The following is a 23883-nucleotide window of genomic DNA, read 5'->3' as shown; positions in this document are numbered from 1 at the left end:
AATTTTTTTAAAAATCAAAATACTTTTCCACCAGAGCTTAATGGTGATTTCCACAAACACAACTGCTGAACACATAGTAACCAAAGCAGAAATAACTGCTCAGGGAAAGTAGAAAACGTTCTCTGAAGTGAGTCATTGAGGAGTATTATTTTTAACCTTTATTTCTTAAAAATTTTTTATGTTGTTACAACAGGAGATGTCAAGCTCTCATGACCTGCTGAGGGCTTACCATGTTCAAGTGAAAGGGTTAGACCCACCAGTTCATCTTCAGAACAGAATTAAGAAGAATCCGAAGTCCACCAAGAAGCATATTAGAGCCATAAATATATCAAAGAAAACCCCAGTAATTGGGTCAATTACAATTAGTTCCAATTGGATTTTATCCTTGTTAAAACTGTTTTCTTTGGAATTCTTGATTTTGGAGAGATTGAGTTTGGGATTAAAATGACAACTGTAAAATTTGTTAAATTTACAGAAGAAAATCATTACTTTAAAAGAAGTCACTTGCAGCCTAGCCATGAACCAAAGAGAATTTCCTGTAGCCCTGTCAGGCCATAGTGTAGAAGTTTACATCGGAAGTGCAGGAGTTTAGAGAAATATAAAATATGGGTTGGAATCAGTTTTCAGAGAAGTTCCATCTCACTTTAGAAGTCATGTTTAGTTGTTGTAGAGTGATTGCCTGGGGTTCAGATGGGATTATAATCAGTCCTGAATATTGTTCACCTCACCTAGGACTGAAACGAGTTGTGTTTGGTGGCAAAAATCTATTTTTTTATTTTAATCTGTTAAAATATTTCCTCTGGCTGACCTGCACTGCCATGATTAAGGATAAGAATCTACATACTCTTTATTTTCTCATTCTCAATTGTGAGTAGCAGAATTTATAAAATTATTATTCAATATGATATGTTAGCAAGTGTCCAGCTAAGATTTCCTGGTTATTGCACAATCCTTCCATTTTCCTTCATTTAGAAAGAGGTCTCCCCAACAATATCCCTGAAGAATGTTAGATATTCAGCACACACATACACATGCAAATATTTTATTTGTATTCGTTTCCGTCCTTGCATTATTCTCTCAGTTCCAATTCTGTCCAAATCATTTCTACTCCTAAGAGTACTCTGACTTTTCTTTCATGAAACTTTATCAAAATAAATGTCAGCTATCTAATAATGACCCGGGTTGACAGATACTTGTTATATTATTCTAATATAGTTTGCAAATGTATATTATTATAATATAGTGGGAGGAAATTGTGATCAAAATTTGGCAGTCTTCTTTTGAAACATTAAATAAAGTGTGCAATTTGGGCAATAGATTATCTCTGCCAAGAGAAAAAAATTCATTTATAAATGTTAAAAACACAACTACCTTCTCTTAATTTACAAGTGTTGTGCCTTTATTCATGTTATACCATCAGTCTAGACCATCATTGGCACCATCCTCTGCTTACTAACACCTTTAGGAGCTTTCCCTGATCTCTCAGAGAGAATCAGTTGTATTTTCACAGTATACAGCAAACATCTCTACTTAACAAGAGTGCAAGCCTTCCTTCCATATTATGCAAGTTAGCCACTTGCATATTAGCTGCTTTCACTACTCAAGAACATGAACACTGTTGTTCACAAGACAAACTGAGGCCTTAGCTGAGGATTAAGGATTTTGGTGGGAATGAGACAAAAGCAAAGAACTGTTAGGACTGGGGTACCAGGGAGCAATATAATGGAATTAGTTCACATCGTTGTTCAGTGGGGCAAGTCACACTTGTGTATATTTCATGCATCATCATCTCAGATGGTCTTTTGCATAGATACCAGTATTTTAGTTTCAGGTAAGTTGTTTGAACTGAAATAGGACTCTCAGAATACAGATGAAAATATAGTGAATATGACCCTTTTTAAAAACTTCAGTGACAGTTAGGTCTTCTTTCAGGTGAGCAGATGTTCAAAAAATGGCTCTAGCCTCAGAATGAAAACCAGTTAAGAAACGAAGTTAGAAAACAGGATCCTTGTTGTTAACAGGCCAACTGGACAGAGCAACAACATAATTCCAAACCCTAGTTTCTCCTTGTAGGAGCCAGGTTCTGTGAAATCATTAAGCAGTTTTTTGTCTGGATAGATGGAAAGGTGAGTAGGTGGATAGATGGATAATAAGTTAGACAGACAGATAAGGTTAGGTTAATGTGTAGCTAAAATAAATGCACTAAATTTTCAGCAGCAGTTATCTGTTTTGGGACTTTGAGGTTCTTTTTTTTTTTACCATTTTCTTTCCATTTTCCCCAATTTTTTATGGAACTGTGTCTTATTTTTATAATCAGAAAAGGTGATTAAAACATATGTGTCTATGTAATATCATTTCTTCATTTGACTAAACCAATAATTCTCAGTTGGGGGCAATTTTGTCCCCCAAATAGCCTTTGGTGATGTCTGGAGACATGTTTGTTTGTCACAACTGATGAGTGAGCTATTGGCATCTAGTGAGTAGAGGTCAGGGATGCTTCTAGACATCCTACAACTTACACAATGGTTTCTAAAATTCAAGTGTTTTAGAAAATATAACCTCTGCCTCAGAATTACCCAAGTAAAAATGACTTCTGGACTGATGAATATTGGAAAAGATTGTGTTTCTTGTTTACCTTTAAGTTTTATATAATTGACTAGCAAGATCCTCGTGTCTTAACAAATTCTAATAGATATATATTGGGTTGAGTTGAACTTAAAGTGTATAGTTCTTTTGAACACAATTAATATAGGTACAAAGATACAGTGTAAATTTTTGAATTAATAATTAAGAAGTATATTTTTCTAGACCCATCTTGAATCAAGAATTAAGGTTGATTTATTCAGTAAGAGGTTAGTGGGCATCTATCACTTTGTCAGATGTTCTGTGGAGTATAAAAGTAACATAAAAAGCATTCCCTGACCTTGAGGAATTTGCAATCTAACCAAAAAGATAGAACATGTCCTGAGAAAGTCATTTTGTTCCAGAGCAAAACAACACACGTTTGTGTGCCAAAATGAGTAGTAAATTAGTGCAATAGGAGTTTAAGAAACAGAAAAAAAGTCAGTATGTCTGGAATTGTCAGAAATGGCTATAAGACAAAGAAGAGAATTGGACTAACAGACTAATGGGTAGAATTTCAACATAAGCAGCAATCAGGGGAAAGTATTGAAAGGCAGAGAAAATAGCGTGAACAAAACTTAGAAAGACTGATAATAAGCAGGTTGATAAGGAGTGAGAGAACTACCTGGCTGAGCAGGTATTAGATTCAAACTGCAGTTTAGATTTAATTATGGGGAAACTTATTTAATTATGGTGAAAATCAAATGGGTATTATTAGTAATACTCTACAGAGTGAAGTAAGAAAGAGAAAAACAAATATCATATATTAAGGTATATATGTGGGAACTAGAAAAATGGTATAGATGATCTTATTTGCAAAGTAGAAATAGGGTCACAAACATAGAACAAAGATATGGTTAGCGAGGGGGAAAGCAGGTGGTGGGAGGAATTGGGAGCTGGGGATTGACATATATACTCTATGAATACTATGTATAAAATAGACAACTAATGAGAACATACTGTATTGTGCAGGGAACTTTACTCAATGCACTGTAGTGACTTGTATGGGAAGAAAGTCCGAAAGTGAGGAAATATATGTATATGTGTGGCTGATTCATTTTGCTGTATAGTAGAAACTAATGGCCCAAATGGTAAAGAGTTCGCCTGCAGTGCAAGATACCTGGGTTCGATCCCTGGGTCGGGAAGATCCCCTGGAGAAGGAAATGGCAACCCACTCCAGTATTCTTGCCTGGGACATCCCATGGAGGGAGGAGCCTGGCAGGTTGGGGTCACAAAAGAGTCAGACATGACTTAGTGACTAAACAACAACAATACAACAACTATACTCCAATAAAAATTAAGAAAAAATGAAAACCCTGTAAAATATCTAAACCTGTGAGTGGGATAAACATGCCATCCCCAAAGCTGTGTTTTCAGTTTTCATCACAGAGTGACTATTTGACCTCAAAGGACTTAGCTTCATCTTCCCACACATACAGACCTTTCTACTATATAAAGCAACAACCTGGCCTATATAATGTACCTAATATTCCATAAAAGTGGCCAAAAGCAGAGACAAGCCAGATTTAGCCGTAGCCTTAGGTAGCATTTTCCCCACTGTGACTACAAAGATAGCAAGAGTCCCCATTTCAGAAGAGAAGTCCTCTAATTAAAGAATGATTTTAATTACTTTAACTAATATCCTAATATTATGTTTTTGTCAAGAGAATCAGAGAACAAGTATTCCATTTGGTCAAGGAGTCTTACAGAAGATAGAAATGAATAATTAATGTTGTTCAGAATTGTTAAACTTAATTCAGTACACATAGATGTAGAGCTAGTCATTAGTTTCAAGAAAAAATAGATTGTTGGCTCAAAAAAAACCCAAAAACTTGCCTTATACTTAAATGTACTCTTCAGAACCCTTTCTAATCATTAGGATAAACTTATCTTTTCTGACTGGAGACCCAGAAGAAATAACATTGGAGAATGAATCAGCTTTATACTGTGGACAAAAAGAGCTCCGATGCAATAACAATTGATAATTAATGAAAAAGAATTCCCAAGAAGAATGAACCAATGTGTCTTTAAAATAAAAAAATTAGCATTTATACCATTAAACCTATAGATACTGTAGTCAAGTTAACTATAAAATGAGAATTCTTAGATACCCATGAAAGAGGTTTTGGTAAACATGAACTTACCTATAAAATTTGTTGGCTGGGAAAATGTTTAGCTGCATATAATAGCCTCAATTACAGTGGCTTAACCAAACAGAGATTTTGTTTTCTTTAAAGAGAATTCAAGAGGAAAGTGGGCCTTGGTTCTTATTGATGGTGTCATGATGCCATTTAGAACAAAGGTCCTTCTGATTTTCTAATAAGCATCCTTAGATGACTTCCAATTGCATTGCATCGCCCAGAAGTGCATCATGTGAACCACCCCTAGCTGAAAGGTAGGCTGAGAAATATAGTTTTTAATTGTGTGCATTGCAGCCCCAAATAAAACTTAAAAAGAAGTAGAAGCACTATAGAGACCAATTAGCAAACTCTTTTCAACAACACAAAACCAGTGATTATGCTAAGACCCTAACCTTTACAGTAGGTTTGTTAAAGCATTGCTCAGTGAATTGGGTAACACATACCTCCAATATCCAGGTGCCACACAAGTCTATTTTCTAGGATTGCTTAAACTAGGTCATTTTGTGCCTTTAAACTACATTTTTGTCTAATGAATTTCTTGGAGAACAGCCCAAGCACAGCTTGTATCCATTCATAGAGAATGTGTGTAGTGTTGATGATCCTACAAGAGCAAGAGTGATCCATGAAGATTTCTAGTTAGAAAGTTTCCAGTTGTTATTCCTGGGTGATAACTGAGAGAGCTAATCCAGAGAAGTGAAAAAAAGGGGTAATTGAAGGTATGGTATCATACTTTTATTTTCCCAGCTGCGTTCTCTGTTATTTTAGTAAAGAAGCAAGTGGTGGTATCTTAAGAGCTGTCAAGCTCCTAAAAAAAAAAAGCTCAGTATCTCACTGTATCTGGCACATAATAGGTGCTCAAGGAATAGTTCTTGACTAAATCTTTATCTATTTACCCTTATCAAAATGTGTACAGAAACTGGTTAAAAAGAAGCATTCATTCTCCATCCACTGTAATGGAGCAATCAAACATTTAGTTATCACCCACTCTGTGTGGATAAAACTTTCTGAGAAACTGCTTGCTATGATCTCTCCCCAAGAAGGTCTTATTCTGTATTTTGTGTGACCTGGCAGATTTTTTCTGACTCACATCCAATGTTAATTAATCAAATCTATAGGAATCGGTTTCTAAGCTATTTGGCTATCAAGCAGATTATTAACATTGTAAAATCAATTTAAAGCCATTTTCAAGTGTTTAAAATCCCCTTATAATTTCCCAAATCAGCATGTAAGTCAGTTTGAGATGGAGGTTGGGGACTATCAGTCAATACATCAGTTGATCAATCACTGTATTGATGTTGAGCAGCATTTGAAGATGGGTGAATAACAGCCCCTGCCCTTGATGATTTATGATCCATTTAGAGAGACAATAAGTGTGCAGGGGGAAAATCATGAAATAGTGTCACATTGCATTTACAATTTGTCAAATTAATAGCAAAGACAATAAATGATTCTTTTTGCCCAGAATACCAATTAGTTTGGACTTGACTAAAGTAGAAACATGAATCAAATATATCCCGGTATGTAACTGAAATTTGAGACCCTGATAGGAGTATCACAGCACTTTGAAGATTAGAGTGTGACATCCTGGTTAGCATAGATAAGCTATAACGAATCCACTTGAACCACAGGAGGCAATGAAAACAATTGTTCTTTTCCTTCTCTCTTTAAATTAGGTCATGGAACGAAAGGAGTATTTGAGCTTCTATCTGGATGGCGGAGAACTAAAGAGAATTTGCCCTTCAAAGACAGGGTAGCAGATGCCTATTCGGATGTGATGGTGACCTATACCATGACCAGCTCCCTGTACTTTATCACCTTTGGCATGGGTGCCAGCCCGTTCACCAACATAGAGGCTGTGAAGGTCTTCTGTCAGAACATGTGTGTCTCCATCCTGTTGAACTACTTCTACATTTTCTCCTTCTTTGGCTCCTGTCTGGTCTTCGCTGGCCAACTAGAGCAAAACCGCTACCACAGCATCTTTTGTTGTAAGATCCCTTCTGCAGAATACCTGGACCGCAAGCCTGTGTGGTTCCAGACAGTGATGAGCGATGGACATCAACAGACATCGCATCACGAGACGAACCCCTACCAGCACCACTTTATTCAGCACTTCCTCCGTGAACATTACAATGAATGGATTACCAATATCTATGTGAAGCCATTTGTGGTCATCCTCTATCTCATCTATGCCTCGTTCTCCTTCATGGGGTGCTTGCAGATCAGTGATGGAGCCAACATCATCAATCTACTAGCCAGCGATTCCCCAAGCGTTTCTTTTGCCATGGTTCAGCAGAAGTATTTCAGCAACTACAGCCCTGTGATAGGATTCTACGTCTACGAGCCCCTTGAGTACTGGAACAACAGTGTCCAGGAGGACCTTCGGAGACTCTGTAGCGGGTTCACTGCAGTGTCCTGGGTGGAGCAGTATTACCAGTTCCTGAAGGTGAGCAACATCAGTGCCAATAACAAGAGTGACTTTATCAGTGTCCTGCAAAGTTCATTTTTAAAAAAGCCAGAATTCCAGCATTTTCGAAACGATATCATCTTCTCCAAGGCAGGAGATGAAAACAACATTATTGCTTCTCGCTTGTATCTGGTGGCCCGGACGAGCAGAGACAAGCAGAAGGAAGTCATAGAAGTGCTGGAAAAGTTGAGGCCTCTGTCCTTGTCAAAGAGCATCCGGTTCATCGTGTTCAACCCCTCCTTCGTGTTCATGGACCATTACAGCTTATCTGTCACTGTGCCTGTGCTGATCGCAGGCTTCGGTGTCCTCCTGGTGTTAATCCTGACTTTTTTCCTAGTGATTCACCCTCTGGGAAACTTCTGGCTAATTCTTAGCGTCACCTCAATTGAGCTGGGCGTTCTGGGCTTAATGACACTATGGAACGTCGACATGGATTGCATTTCTATCTTGTGCCTTATCTACACTTTCAATTTTGCCATTGACCACTGTGCACCACTGCTTTACACGTTTGTATTAGCAACTGAGCACACCCGAACACAATGTATAAAAAGCTCCCTTCAAGAGCATGGGACAGCCATTTTGCAAAATGTTACTTCTTTTCTTATTGGGTTGGTTCCCCTCCTATTTGTGCCTTCGAACCTGACCTTCACACTGTTCAAATGCTTGCTGCTCACTGGGAGTTGCACACTTCTGCACTGTTTTGTTATCTTACCTGTGTTCCTAACCTTTTTCCCCCCTTCTAAAAAGCACCACAAGAAAAAGAAGCGTGCCAAACGAAAGGAGAGAGAGGAAATTGAATGCATAGAAATTCAAGAGAACCCTGATCACGTCACTACCGTCTGAAGGGTGTAGACTAATGGATTATTTTTCTTTTCCAGTATTGCACAATGATGCAGGGCCGATAAAGCTCAGACCTCAGCTGCTTGGGCTGGCCAGGGGTAACAAGGCAAGGCAGATGAAAAGTGAATTATTTATGACACGTCAAGATGTCCACTTCCAGGGGGGCAAGAGGGACTCAAAGAAGGGTAAAAAGCTCTTTGAAACCTTGTTCTCCACTAAAGATAAGTTTCTGGATGTGATCTTAGAGCTCGTCCAAGGAACGGACAAATCAAAGGAGGGTTAGAAGGCCAAAGGAAAAGGCTACTTTTAAAAATAAAATGCTTAGGAGAGATTGAGTAGAGAAGATGGGGGCCTCCAAATAGCAGAGAAGACTTTAGAAATGTCAAAATTCCCATGGCACTTTTCATATTTGTTTTTGGAATAGGTTGGTCAAAGGAAACCTATGCACTTGGGAAGTACATATTTAATTCTGTCTAAACCAAAGGACTTCCCGACTCATTTTACATGTACATATATATGTATATATGTGATATATACATATACTTAGATTTGTCTTTAGTGTACATCGATGTCTATGTGGAGGGAGGGAGCCCATTTGCAGGCGGGCTGGACTTTCTTTAGAGAGTCCAATCAGCCTTAGCCAAATCTAGATATGTTAATGGCCATTCTACATCAACTCAAGTGGTGCAAGAGCAAGAGCATTGTTCAACTGTGCACTAGGCAAGATAAACAGATATGGGCCCATTAAATTCATACACCGTGCTGTCAATCTTTGTGATTCTTGCTTTGGATGACTGTGCAAAGAAAACACAAAAGGCATTTGAATTAATTACCATGGGGGCAAGGTTTCAAATCTCATGTTAATGCTAAATAGTTACTATGGCTTTTTATTGGCTTAAAATGATTCTCTGTATTTGGAAAGGCTGATTTAGCTGCTTTTAGGGAGCTCACCCACTGCAAATGAGCATGTATTGTCCATACAAATGTATACAAAGGTGCAGAAGTGTGTGTGCGTGAGAGAGAGAGAGAGAAAGTCAAGGTATTCCATAGTTACAGTATTCGCATTTTAGATGGTGAAATATCTAAATGATATTGAACATATTGAACATAGATAATGAACATAGGAGAAAGTGGACGTAACTCGGAAACTTGTTGGAGAATGAAATAGAGTAAATGAACCATCACCATTCATCACATGCCCTCAACTGGTTCTTAGTGTAAAAAAAAATATTCTAATCCTATAAAGTCTAGTGTGCTCCTTGCATTAATATTTGGAACATTAACCCAGGCCGATCACCACAGTAGTGGTCTCTATATCTACTGCAATATTGTTTTATAGCTTCTTGCGATATCATTTTTCTTGTTACCTGAAAAGTGCTTGTTGGTTGGCCTGCCTCCTAGGGTGATTGTTGCTCTCCATGAGTGACATAGTAACTAACTGCTGCTGAATTCTCTCTCAAAGAAAGTACTGAGGTAAATGTTTTCATTGCGAAAGTACTGAGGTAAATGTTTTCATTGCGTTAAAATTTACAACTGCTCCCCAGCAGATAGACCTAATCTGTTGGGTGCTTCCTTGGATGAATGCTGTGCTTCCTGTCACAGAAAATTACTAGAAAATGCCTTTTCCCATACCAAGCGGTAAAATCAGTTAATTTTCAGGTAGGACTTCACAAATGTCCAATGATCATAAAATCTGCTAGTCAACTCTTTTAACTGGAAGAGCACTACTCTCTGCCACCAACTTTGGTTGCATAATTTAAATGAATTTAGAATATTAAAATCTCTAACAAGCAAACAAAAAGCTTCTGGATTCAGGTTCAGAAAAGAGATGGAAACCATTCCATTCTGATTTCAGTATTAAAAAAAAAAATGAAATTGGTAGGTGAATGAAGTAATGAAACCAAATAAGCATACTTTTACAAATGAAGGATTTACCTGAATATTAAGGGAAAGGAGAACTGTTTCTTTACAGTTTCTTTTTAGTTAAATGAAAAACATTTAACTAAATTTTATTTTATTAAATGGGGAGTTTGTTTTGTCCTACCTTGAGGTTATTGAGTTTCTATTGGAAATGATCCATGTCTTCTCAATTGTGTTCATGTGGGGAAAATAGCAATAGATGGAGTATGGAAAATACTTGCCATGACATAAGATTATTGTTCATACATTATGTGTAAAGTCGCATCACAAATGTGTAAAGTCGCGTCACAAATAAGTCTAGCCTTTTGCCTCCTGAGCTGCTCTGCTAGGATGAACTGGTATTTGACACTAGCAGACCTATAGATCTTGGTCTTATATCTGAAAAGGAAGTTTTTGAGGCATTGGGTGTTTGGATGGAGGAGAGGGGACTCTTCTTTCACAGTTGATTCATCATTTGTGAAGATTGGTTTTACATCCTTTTCAAAAGATGGGAGGTCATCAACTGAGAAATTCCATTAGCCATCAGTCCATTTCTTTGTAAAATGTGCCATACTCCATTATTTTACCAACTTTTTAAAAAGCTTGCCTATTTGAGTCATTTTTTTTTCTTGATTTCCTTAGACAATTCCACATGCAAAGAAGATCGTCAGGTTGGTTTATAAAGAAAGGATCAAGCTTGCCAGTTGCCAAATGCATGTGGGAATAGTGGCATAGCTACCCCACCACTGGGGCAGTTCTAATATCGTGCCCCCATCATTGAGATAGTCTCTATTTGGACAGGGAAAACTGTTCTTTTTTAGGTTAGATCTTCAAGGATCAAGGCGACTAAGAAAAATATCAATTTCTCATTGTTCAAGTGACTAGAGGTGTGGAATTTTGGAAGGGACATTATCTTTTCCAGGACACCATGGTACTCTTTAGTGAACTGCAGCAATAATTTATTGAAATGGAATTTCCTGTTCTGGAAGAGTTAATATACCACACAAAATGCCCTAACTTAGTCCTTGGAAGCAATTTAAGTCTAGGAAGAATGTAGAATGTAACTGAGCATCGTCTGACCTCCCAACCTCACTGTGAAACAGACATTTCTAAGAATTCCATTCACTGAATGCCAAGATGCATCCTAAAATAGAAGATCATGATTTGCAAGTGACACCAAACCTCTGCCTTTATCAGTAGCTGGTGTGCAACTCTTCAAGTTTTTCAAGTTTACTCCCACTGTCTTTAGTCCATTTGTGAAATATCGATGGTATTCAAATTAGAAACTTTTCTACTTCTAGAAGATGACCAATCAAGTCCTAGAAAAGAAGAAACCTATGGGAAATATCTCAGATGTGTGGAATATTTTATTTTGCTGAAACATGACTTTCCCCTTAAAGTGAGAGAATTTTAAAGTTTGCAAAAACCAAAGTCCAAACCCTTTCTGAATTTAAACTGGAATGTGGATTTGTTTCCTCCCTCTGGAATTTAAATTTTAATTAGAGAGCACTGTAAAAGCTTCACTCTCCATGATGGTTACTAAAGCTTCAAAGAGGTACTCACCTTAATGATAGAAAAGAGATTTGGCTAACAGATTCTTTCCCTCTTATCATTAAAGGTAGTCATATGCCAACTTAGACCTTGCACAAGTTTTTTAAATGAAAAGTATACTTAAATGTCATCCCATGAATTCTTTCAGGGACCAGTGAACCTCTTTGAAGGTTGTGCATGAATATTCTATGAAAGAATTATTCTCCACTGTGGCTGTATCATGTGAGTGTTCCTTTCCCATTTTATTCCTATTTGTTTCCACGGACTTTTGGTTTTACCTTGTGAGATTAGAAGAAAAATTAAGACAAATGAAGCTCCTACCATGTCCTAATAGCCATTCTTGATTGTTGAATTCAAGAGGATGAGAGCTTTGTCCATTTTGTAATTACCCACTGCACTTTCCCATAACAAGCTGATCTTCCTAGGCTTGTGGTTAGAGCTAGAGATTAACTATTGCCATTCAGAATTACATGTATTTTTTATAAGTTGACTGTAAATATTATAATTACAGTCGTATATTTTTATGACCAAATAGTTATGAATGCCTAGCACTATGCATGCATTGTTACTAATAGTACACAGACTTTTAAAGACACTATTTTCTTGGCGATTGCAACTTTTAGTAAAATTCTATCACCTATTCATAAATGCCTTGTAGGTTTTGGTCCCAAGGGCCTGAAATTCACAGAAATTTCCATCCCAGGAGGAACAGTTTAAAAGCTGCCCTCCCTGGATCTCAATGGCAGCAACCTCTTCTGGAATGTCCTCTGGAAAATCCTGGAGATTAAGTCTGGCTTCCAGGTGAAGGACACAGCAGATTTTATGTTAGTCAGTGATTAAGCACACTGTGGTGTCCTGTGTTTGCTAATCTCAAAGTGAACCATACCAAGCCTTGAGAATGGAATTTAGGTGTTGTCTCCTGTGGACTGGGGAACTCAGTCATTTCTTCCACCTCTTTCTAGAGGAATCCTTCTGTTCAGTCTATTTTGTTGATGTTTGCAAATGGTACTGATAATCCTTTCAAATGTGAGCCTGAAAACTGTCATTTATACCAAACTAGACTTAGGAGCACTTTCATTCCCTTTAAAAAACAAAAAGCAAAACAAAGCAAAGACACTTGCTTTTTCTGTGTTATAAAAAAAAAAAATGGTGACAAATTTTATGACACTGACTCAAAACCTATCTAGCGCTGAATTGGCATGCCCTTGAAATCTCCCCATCTTCAATCTAAATATAAAACTCAGCATCATCACTGTGGTGCAGGCATTTATCCCAATCTTTTAAGCAGTGATTTGCCAAAAGGTTGTGGAGAGGGGAAATGAGCTAAATATTTTTCTACGGTTTGTCTTCAGAATTATGACAGCAAATATATTTACCAAATGAGAGCAGTGAAATCATGAATGAGAGCAAAAAGCCTGTTTGCATCAGGTTCAGCACAGGAGGGACTATATATAGACATCAAAACAGCAAATTACTTTGATTTCTAAACTGAATGGCCAAGGTTTGATCCACCATGATGTTTTAGTTGGAAGGGCAAGGATGTTGTTCTGTGCTTGAAGTGTGGAACTAGATCAGGTAGCAATTGAAAGGAGATTGAAAGGATATTGAGAAATAATGTCTCCTGCATAAAAATTAAGATGTCTATACATTGGACAGAGAACAGGCAGGAAAATTCCCTATATTTTACATTTTAAGATATAGCACAGAGAACTGCATGGTACCTCAAAACTATAGATTCTTAACTGCTAGCAAAATTGAACAAATGCCAACAAACTCCATTTGAAGATTGCCTTCTCATTCGTCAGATTCATAACCTGACCTTTGCGAGTAAAGTGCTCCTGAATTTCCAAGCATGAATCAGAACCATAGATCATTTTGTGAATGAAAGTGGGATACTAGCCTGTCTCCTTGAAAACGAGCTTCCAGTTAGTACTAAGATAAGTATTATTTGGGTGGGCTGTTGACATTGCTCTGACTTTGTGCATCTTTGACATACAATGAATATTTTGTTGATATTTTCTCTGTACTTAATTAGGGCCTCTCTGTTGCTGCTAGAGAAGTTCCTTGCTTTTCTCATGATAGGGAAAATGACTCAAAGAGAAAGCACATGACTGTGTATTTAGTTGGGTCCGACTCTTTGGGACACTTTGGATTGTAACCCACCAGGCTCCTCTGTCCATGGGCTTTCCCAGGCAAGAATATTGTGGTAGGTTGCCATTTCCTTCTCCAAAGGATCTTCCTGACCCAGGAAAATCCACATTGCAGTTGGATGTTTTACTCACTGAGCCATCAGGGAAGCCCAAAAGAGAGAAGTATATAGGGTTAAAAAATCAGATACTGGAATAATATGGCTGACTAGTCTATAGACAATATCAAATATCTTCTGCAGCTCTAAACATGTTGTCAAGATCAAATGGGCTTATACCTTCAATTGCAAAGCTCTAAAAGCTAGATATTTTTTTTAATATAACAAAGTATTTATTAAAAATTACTGCAAATTTTGCACTTTCATAAATTATGTAAAGACAGTCCCTACTATTTTTCCCAGCTGAAGTTTTCCTTAAGAAAGTTCTTATGGGTCATACTATTTATGAAGTCTTAAAAATCAGAAGGAAACTTTAGAAACAAAAAGATAAGAACACCTACTGGTTACGTGTGGTTCCTGCTCGATGTCACATGTCTGTACTTATCTGAACTGGGGTCTTTAGAAGTCACGTGTCACTGTGTTCTGATTTCCCACATGGCTGGTGGCATGGCCAGATAGTATAGGATGGCTTCACTTCCCTCTATTTCCATAGTCATTAGAGCAACTGCATTATACCAAGGGCTCTGTCAAACCAGTAGATAAATAAGAACTTTAATGCTTGGGACAATTTCGTTGAAACATGTCCTAGGAGGAGCTAAAAAGACTGCCATCAGTAAGGGACAAGGGAAAGTTATTATAAATGTGTCACCTTTTGGTCTTGTTTAAATTTATTAACTTTGATTTTTGCACAGCCAACCTGCAGTATGTTGTGGGGAACATTTAAGTTATTTCATGTAAAACAGTCAACAGAATCTCTCCCTGGAAACTGAAATAGTAATACCTTCCATATTCTGTTTGATTGATTCACTGGTTATTGGTAGACACAAGAGAGTTGAAAGAAAACCAAACTGTCATATTCCTATATGCTCTACTGTGGTATGCCGCATCTCTTTTGAGGGAGAGTCAGGAAATTCTGGCACCTTTTTTTCTCAAACATAAAATGTGCTAGATGCTAATAAATTAGAGTTTAAACTCCCCAGTGCAAGTTATCTCAAAGTTTTAGCAGAGTTTAAGCAACAATTTTATTATACTTTCCTGTTAATTATCCATATTTTTCAGCAATAGATTTTCTTGCTCTTAAATAGGGAATCTGTCACAGTTGAAAAGGGCAGCGATCTCTCCAAGCTACCTCAAAAGGGTATTTAAAGACAAAATGGCAGGCAACCTTTGATTAAATGGCAATATGTTAAAGCCACAAAGCAATATTATTTGTCAGCTCTTCTTGATGCTCTTTTACTTTGTAAATTTAGACTAGCCTAAAAGTGAAAGGAATACCCTATGTGCAGTTCTACTTGTGCATTCCGATTAATAATATTCATTTATATGAAATCTCTCAGGACTGTGGTCTGGTATCTCTCTGCAGACATCTCAAAACGTGGTTCAGAAAGAGAACATCCTGACATTGCCTCTGAGGCAGTGGTCCACATAGTGAGGTGCACAATCAAATAATCTGGGGAATCTTCAGTAAAAAATCCAAGTGCACTTCTTATCAATGGAGGGAAAACTCTTGTTTGTTTGCCCTAAGCAAACAGAAAGAGATGAAGTTGCCAGTATTTGGCCCTGTACTTAGGTTTTCTTTTTTACTAGATGCCATTACTATTATTTTTAACTAAAGTGGAGTTCTGAAACAGAAGTCACTTCTGGAAACATTAGAATCAGTGAAAAGAAAATTGTTAGTAAGAAACACTTTCCACTCATACATAGACAGTTTGTAGGAATGAGAGTTAACATTGAGCACTTTTATTTCCTTTCTTTTCCTAAAACAAAAACCCACTTGTTCTTAGTCCTAGCTAATCAAATGCTCATTTCTGTAAAAAAATAAAGGATAATGATAGAAACTGTGAAATCGTGAGATTCTAATGTCTTATCTAGGCACTTACCTAATGGCAAACCAGCATTTTCAGACATATTTCTCTGTAAGAACGTTCTTTTATTTAATATTCTGTGACATATAGATTCTTACCACCTCTTGTTCATGAAAACAACCTCACTTATCACTTCTAAAACAGTGCAAATAAACTAGTAAGTCATTTAAAGCTCTCTTCTCTGTAATTCTGTATCTTGGGCTCTAAAACTAAAACTCCTTATTGAGGAAAGTTTAAAAAAGAATTCTGAACAAAAGTGTCAATGTCAAAAAAAATGTATATTTCCTAAGTTATATTCTCACCCCAACACATCTTCAAAATCGGGAACTGCCTGAATGCGCAGTTTTTAAATCTCACTAAGAAGCAAGAATTTCCATGTGAGTCCTTCAAAAGTCTCCAAATTTCCTCAATTTGGTCTGTCATCAAAATTTATCTCAATTCGTTCTAAGCAAAAAAATAATTTATAAACCAGATTTTTCTGACTACAATAAAAATAAAGAAATAGGAAATTATTTCCCATAGGTGTGTATGTGCAAACATATATTTAATAATTAATCTCCTAACTCAATCAAAGGAAATTATGTTGCAAATGTTCCCTTGTTTATTTCATTGTTTTCATACTTTGTGCACAGAGATACAATAATTTTAATTTTCTCGGGATTACTTTGTTTAAGAACTGTGTGATCTAAGGTCTAAAGGTAAAAACCTTAAGAAAAATAACACAGTCTTATCTACTTGCAAAAATGTCATCTCAGTTATATTTATTATAATACCACTAGGCAAAGTTATTCACAATATTTCTGGCTATGTTGACCTTTATTTTAAAAACAACAGAAGTCTGGCTCCATTGGTCATAATAAGGAACAGTTAGCATATTAAAATAGTGATAGATGATACTTACTCTTTCATTATGAGTGTCCGTTAACTTTACCAGTTCTTTCTAGATCACAGTCTCACATGCTTCTAACTAGGATACTCATAGATTCACCTTCCTCACTTTCATTTCTTATTGCTAATATTAAATGCCCCACAGAATGTCATGTTCCAAAATTCCTCTAACCTCAGTGAGATCCTTGGGTTCCCTATTCTTTAGAGAAAGATTATTCTAGGCTAGGAATTAAACTTCTTAAATATAACATCCCATGACATCATACTGTAACATAACAATCTATACGTTTTCAGTCTTTTATTGAATTTCAAGTTAAAAATTATAAAATTTACACTTTAAAAATACAATGCATACATTTAAAATAATACCATGATAGTATATATCAAGGATTCCTACTTGGTTAGGCTAAGGTTTGCAGCAAACACAAGATACCTTGGCATGCTTGAAACACATATTTTATAAATCTCAAAGTTTACAAATATCCTTATAATGTATAAATCACTGAAGTGTTACTGAAATAAATGGCCTTTGTGTGATTGCCTACATGCACGCTACGTCGCTTCAGTTGTGTCCAACTCTTTGCAACCCTATGCACCATAGCTCCCCTGGCTCCTCTGTCCATGGGATTCTCCAGGCAAAATTACTGGAGTGAGTTGCCATGCCCTTCTGCCCCACCCAGGAACTGAACCCACACCTCATGTCTTCTGCAATGACAGGCACTTTCTTAACCACTAGCACCACCTGGGAATCCAGATGGCCTTTAAAGATCCCTAATAATTGTATTAACTTCAAATCTAAAGTAATTTATCATTAATTCAAACAAATTCTGTCTAAAACATCTCACTTCATTCAGTTTAGTTACTCAGTTGCGTCCGACTCTTTGCGACCCCATGAACTGCAGCACGCCAGGCCTCCCTGTCCATCACCAACTCCCGGGATTTACTCAAACTCATGTCCATTGAGTCAGCGATGCCATCCAACCATCTCATCCTCTGTCGTCCCCTTCTGCTCCTGCCCTCAATCTTTCCCAGCATCAGGGTCTTTTCAAATGAGTCAGCCCTTTGCATCAGGTGGTCAAAGTATTGGAGTTTCAGCTTCAACATCAGTCCTTCCAATGAACACTCAGGACTGATCTTTAGGATGGACTGGTTGGATCTCCTTGCTGTGCAAGGGACTCTCAAGAGTCTTCTCCAACACAGTTCAAAAGCATCAATTCTTTGGCACTCAGCTTTGTTTATGGTCCGACTCTCACATCCATACATGACTACTGGAAAGCCATAGTTTCTTCACATTTTATTAAAGTAGGAACATTAACTACAAAAGTTTCATCCAACCAAAAATTTTCATACCCTGTGAGAACTCAGAACTGGAGCTCAGAGAGTGGTACCCAGGCTTAAAGACAGAGCACGTCCTTCAGGCTGCACATGATACATTTCCGGATCTGGATAAAATTATTCATGAACTGTCAACACCATTTTCAAGTCATTAAAGCCAAGAATATTCTATCTTTGAATACCAAGTCCACTGTATATAATGAATAATGTAGTGTCATTACAGGGAATCCATGGATGACCAATATTTCACCAGGTTTAACCTGATGTGAAAATCATACTGAATTAATAATCCATAATCCACTTCCTCATGGCTCAGTTGGTAAAGAATCTGCCTGCAATGCAGGAGACCACAGTTGAATTTCTGGGTCAGGAAGATCCGCTGGAGAAAGGACAGGATACCCACTCCAGTATTTTTGGGCTTACTTTGTGGCTCAGCTGGTGAAGAATCCGCCTGCAATGCAGGAGACTTGGGTTCTATCCCTGGGTTGGGAAGATCCCCTGGAGAAGGGAAAGGCTACCCACTCCAGTATTCTGGCCTGGAGAATTCCATGGACTATACAGTCCATGGGGTCGCAAAGAGTCGGACATGACTGAGCGACTTTCACTTTCACTTCAGTTCACTTTAGAACTTTTGTTATTACAGATTTCATTAGTGACATCATTTGCATGAATAACCAGAGAACTCTAATAACATTTCATGTTATCTAGCATTTCATATTTTTTCAAACAAGATGTCCAGAATTTTGTCTGGAAATATTTGATATACTCAGTAGCCATTTCCTATCCAGATTTAATATTTCAGTCAGTAGTTTATTTTGCATTTATCTTATTCAATTTTTTTTCTAAAATAATTTTCCTTAGAGTTTTTTTTAATTAATTAATTTATTTATTTTACTTTACAACATTGTATTGGTTTTGCCATACACTGACTTGAATCCACCGTGGGTGTACATGTGTTCCCCATCCTGAACCCACCTCCCACCTCCCTCCCCATCCCATCCCTCTGGGTCATCCCAGTGCACCAGCCCCTAGCATCCTGTATCCAGCATCGAACCTGGAGTGGTGATTCATTTCACATATGATAATTTACATGTTTTTAGTGCCATTCTCTCATATCATCCCGCCCTCGCCCTCTCCCACAGAGTCCAAAAGACTGTTCAATACATCTGTGTCTCTTTTGCTGTCTCACATACAGCGTTATCGTTACCATCTTTCTGAATTCCATATATATGCGTTAGTATACTGTATTGGTGTTTTTCTTTTTGACTTACTTCACTCTGTATAATAGGCTCCAGTTTCATCCACCTCATTAGAACTGATTCAAATGCATTCTTTTTAATGGCTGAGTAATATTCCATGGTGTATATGTACCACAGCTTCCTTATCCATTCATCTGCTGATGGGCATCTAGGTTGCTTCCATGTCCTGGCTATTATAAACAGTGCTGCCATGAACACTGGGGTGCACGTGTCTCTTTCATTTCTGGTTTCCTCAGTGTGTTTGCCCAAGCAGTGGGATTGCTGGGTCATATGGCAGTTCTATTTCCAGTTAAGGAATCTCCACAATGTTCTCCATAGTGGCTGTACTAGTTTTCATTCCCACCAACAGTGTAAGAAGGTTCCCTTTTCTCCACACCCTCTCCAGCACTTATTGCTTGTCAACTTTTAGATAGCAGACATTCTGACTAGCATGTAATGATACCTCATTGAGGTTTTGATTTGCATTTCTCTGATAATGAGCGATGTTGAGCGTCTTTTCATGTGTTTGTTAGCCATCTGTATGTCTTCTTTGGAGAAATGTTTGTTTAGTTCTTTGGCCCCGTGTTTCCTTTGGTAAGAAAGAGCATGTCTAGAAAGGAGTGAAGTAAGAACTTGGCAAAATTAAGCTGGACAGGTGAGCATATTTGCAGAAGGTAAAGTTTAGGAAAAGTATCACTTGTTATCATTTATATGTACAACGAGTTGAAATTGCCTACTGCTTTTCCCCCAGCTTTACTGAGATGCAGTTGACAGATAACATTATGTAAGTTTAACGTGAAAAATGTGTTGATTTGACACACTTACATGTTGCAAAATGATTATGAACCTCACATAAGTCAACACCACCATCACATCGCATGATTTCCATTTGTTTTTGTGGTGAAAACATTTACGATCCCTTTTCTAATCATAGTCTGTCATATCACAATTTAAATTTTACCATAGCACGTGTTCCTGTCTGATATAGTTTATGTTCACTTATTTTGTTTTCTTACTGCTTTTAATAATGGCAGCTGACGTGGCAAAGAGTCGATTATACAGGTCCTTCCTTAGTGGATACTCGCTAATTAGTTTTTCAGTGAAAAAAATAAGTGAAAGAATCACTTGCCTCTGACTTGTCTGCCTATGACCAAATGAGAAGTGAGTTATTGAACAATCTCAATCCATGAAGGCTGATTTATGAATGTCTCTGGAATTCTCTTGTATAGCTGGTTACACGGGAATAAGTTCTCATTTAAGGGAAGAATTTCAGGTATGCCAAAACTCACTAGCCTTTCTAGTAAGTTGAAATGCTAGAACCTAGAGCTTTAAATATCCTAATAGTGAAGTAAAAGGGAATGTGATTTGACATGAAGTAAAATAACAAAGGACAGGGATAGGGGATGATTAAAAAAGAAAAAGCAAGAAAAGCTAACAAACAAAAGCAGAATTTCTGAAGAGGGAAAGCAACACCTCAACTAAATTTTATAAGTATAATAAATGCTGAAAATGACTGAAAATGAATGAGATATTTGGTCTCAATATTGCAGCTATTGAACTTGATCTATGCCAGACTGAGGATATATTTTTAGCCATTGTCTAGTGAAAGCAATGGTTGACAAACCCATAATACATTAAGAAAATCCACCACCATGAAACACCCCAAAGGGCCCCCCTCAGCCAAACAAATATGATAAAGAACTGCTGAAACTTAGTCACATCCAAAATGCCTCTAGAAGTAAAAGATCTTTTGACTTATGTTCCAATAGTTTTTCTTTACATATTTTATCTAAATACTTAGAGAACTCAGGTTTTTTAGTAAGAGGAAGCCATAACTAAAAGTTCACAAGGACAGAAAATAATTGTTGATTGGAAGAAATTTTTCAACAACTGAAACTTTGAGCATTTATCTTGGAGCTTGGAAAGTAAAATAGCTAATGAACCACCCATATCCTTCACTAATTCATCCAACAAACATTTAGTAATCACTTTTAATATGTCAATTAATGGGCCAAGTCCTATCCTAGCATCAAAAAAGTGCTCAAATAATTCAGAGGAATATTTTAATGTCTTTTATAAAAAGAGGAGAGTGACTATTTGCTTTAACCAAACAGTTGTATTATGAACCATTGGCAAGACCAGAATTATCAATTACTCACTGTTATCCTAATCTAAGAATTGTTCAATATTTTTAGACAGTGTTTGTTTGCCATAATAAATAGCAGTTACTTTATTAATTGTTTTGTTTGCTGGAAGTGAGTGCTAGATGAGTTTGGAACAAAATGATAAGGTAAAAAGCTAGGACAGGTTAATCAATAGATTTGTGTTATTTACAATGCAGAAGATAAAACCTTTGAGGGTAAATCCTTTTAATGGCTATTAATATACTAAAACAAGTTAGTGACTAAAAGTATAAACAAGTTCTAAAACTCATAATTTGATCTAAAAGGGGGAAAAAAGCTGATAAATAGACCAGTTAGACCAAAACTGAGGCAAATAAGGAAAAAACCGAGTAAATAAAAAAGGAAAACTTGTTTTGTGAAAGAGCATTACCAAAGAATGTTAATGAGGAATCATTCCTGCCCTGTTGCCACCTCTGCTCACTTTATCCAGTGTGACAGTGACTAAGACATATTCAGAAGGCTGGCTCACAGAAAGGAGAAATTTTGGCTATTGTGAAGGAAGAGTCCATCTAGGTATGAAGGGACAGATTTTCTGTCTTCACTTGAAGCTCCAAAACGCTGGTCCAGTTGAAAATTTAGCACTGGGAGAATTGTGAGATCTTAAGCTTTGGACTGAGATTAATCTGAGATTTATATTTTCCACTAACATAATGATTTGAGAGGCATCAAGCAGCATCTGGTTTTCTTCTTTGTTCGACCGGGCCTGGATATGTCAACATGTATTTCTTAGTTGAATTGTACTCTCTTCAGTAGAGGACTGGTGAAAAATGTGTATAAAATTATTTTAAGTCTACTGTTCATCCGTAACCTAAGGAAGTAATCTCAAGCAAGTGATTCAAATAACTTAGTGGTCTGGTGGACTTTTACTCTGTAGCTTAAATATCCAGTGTATTTGTAATCCTCTGCTCCATTGACAACCCTCATCCTGCTTGGTAACAGTATCTTGGGGAACTGGAGATATAAATTCAGAGGAAAAAATTATAGCTGATGGAAGACTTAAGGAGAATGGATAGCAGTACTATTATAAAGAAAGAAAGAAGGCTAGGTAGATGGGGACCCCATTTTCTACAAGGCACAAGAGAAGAGTCTACAAATTCATAATCCCTAGATTAGGGTGGACAATGACATAAATCATCAGACAAATTGGAAATTGATCAACTATGTTTCAACCTACTACTGTTTTTTTTTGTTGTTGTTCGTTTCCATACCAACATCCTCAAAATTTCCTGAAATTTTTTTTTTTTGAAATGTGAATTTCTTATTGTTCTCTCTCTTTTTTTTTCATTTATTTTTATTAGTTGGAGGCTAATTACTTTACAATATTGTAGTGGTTTTTGCCATACATTGACATGAATCAGACATGGATTTACATGTGTTCCCCATCCCGATCCCCCCTCCCACCTCCCTCCCCATCCCATCCCTCTGGGTCTTCCCAGTGCATCAGCCCTGAGCACTTGTCTCATGCATCCAACCTGGGCTGGTGATCTGTTTCACCCTTGATAGTATACTTGTTTCAATGCTGTTCTCTCAGAACATTCTTGTTCTGTTAGTTAACAGATCATTTTATGTATTCCTTTCTTTTAATTTTCTTGAGTGCAGCATTAGTCAGTGTACGGAAAAAGAGGAAATGTATTCTGTGGTTTCTCCCCTAAATTGCTTGGGATCTGTTCGAAGATGCTAACAGAGGAAGCAGTCCTGAGTGATAAAACACGGAAAATGGTTGACAATGACTCCTGTGGTTCATAAGTTAGAGTTAAGAGCATCTGGGCATCAAGGCCTGTTGGCTTTAAAGGGGAATAAGTGTGTGAAGAAAAGGCAACTTCATTTGAAGTACACAGTGGACCAGCTTAAGCCAAGGATCCCATTCCCTACAGTCATTCTTACTGGTGGAAGATGCATGATAGAGGGAACCAGACCTAACCTGTCCCCCAGCCTCCTCCTCCCTGGCCTACTCTCTGGCCACAATCCCCTCTGTCCTCTTGTGTTTGCTGTTCACACTAACTTGAATGCTTTTTATCCACTCTTCTAGCCATAAGTGGTCTTCCCTTTTTTTCATGGTATTTATTCATAAATACTATGCCCTTAGAAAGGCCTTCCATGACCATCTCATAAAAGCACAGTAACACTCCTTCCCTCCTTAGCACTGTGTTTGTTTATCATTGGTCTGTCCCCAGTAGGTTCAAAGCTCTGTGAGGGCAGAGGTTTTTTTCTATTCTACAAATCGCTATAAACTCAGTACCCTAGAACAGTGCCAGGCTTATAGTAGGCATTCAATGAATATTTGGGGAAAGAAGGAAGAAAGGCAGGATGGAAGAAAGGGAGGGAGGAAGGAATGAAAGGAGGGAGGGAATTAGATCAAAGTGTGGACCAGTTTCAGGAGGCCCTTGAAAGGTTCTGGTGTTTCAGTTTATAAAGTTGAAGCCATTGGATGTATCTCATTTTCTAGGAAGTAATTCAGTGTTGCTGTTGTTTAGTTGCTAAGTCTTGTCTGACTCTTTTGCAAACCCCTGGACTGTAGCCCACCAGGTTCCTCTGTCCATGGGATTTACCAG

General features: G+C 37.4%; 1 protein-coding gene across 1 annotated transcript in view; it reads left to right on the top strand.

Annotated features, from left to right (window-relative positions):
- Nucleotides 1-8070, top strand: part of PTCHD4 (patched domain containing 4) — a 203588-nt gene extending 195518 nt beyond the window's left edge. Inside the window, exon 3 of the mRNA XM_065912127.1 lies at nt 6437-8070. Within this exon, the coding sequence (XP_065768199.1) occupies nt 6437-8070 (1634 nt within the window). The remainder of the gene's footprint in view (nt 1-6436) is intronic.
- The last annotated feature ends 15813 nt before the right edge of the window (nt 8071-23883 follow it).

This window comes from Muntiacus reevesi, chromosome 20, assembly GCF_963930625.1.
Source record: "Muntiacus reevesi chromosome 20, mMunRee1.1, whole genome shotgun sequence".
NCBI classification, from domain to species: domain Eukaryota; kingdom Metazoa; phylum Chordata; class Mammalia; order Artiodactyla; family Cervidae; genus Muntiacus; species Muntiacus reevesi.
The sequence above is the reverse complement of the archived record's forward strand: the minus strand, read 5'-3'. Positions and strand labels throughout refer to the sequence as shown.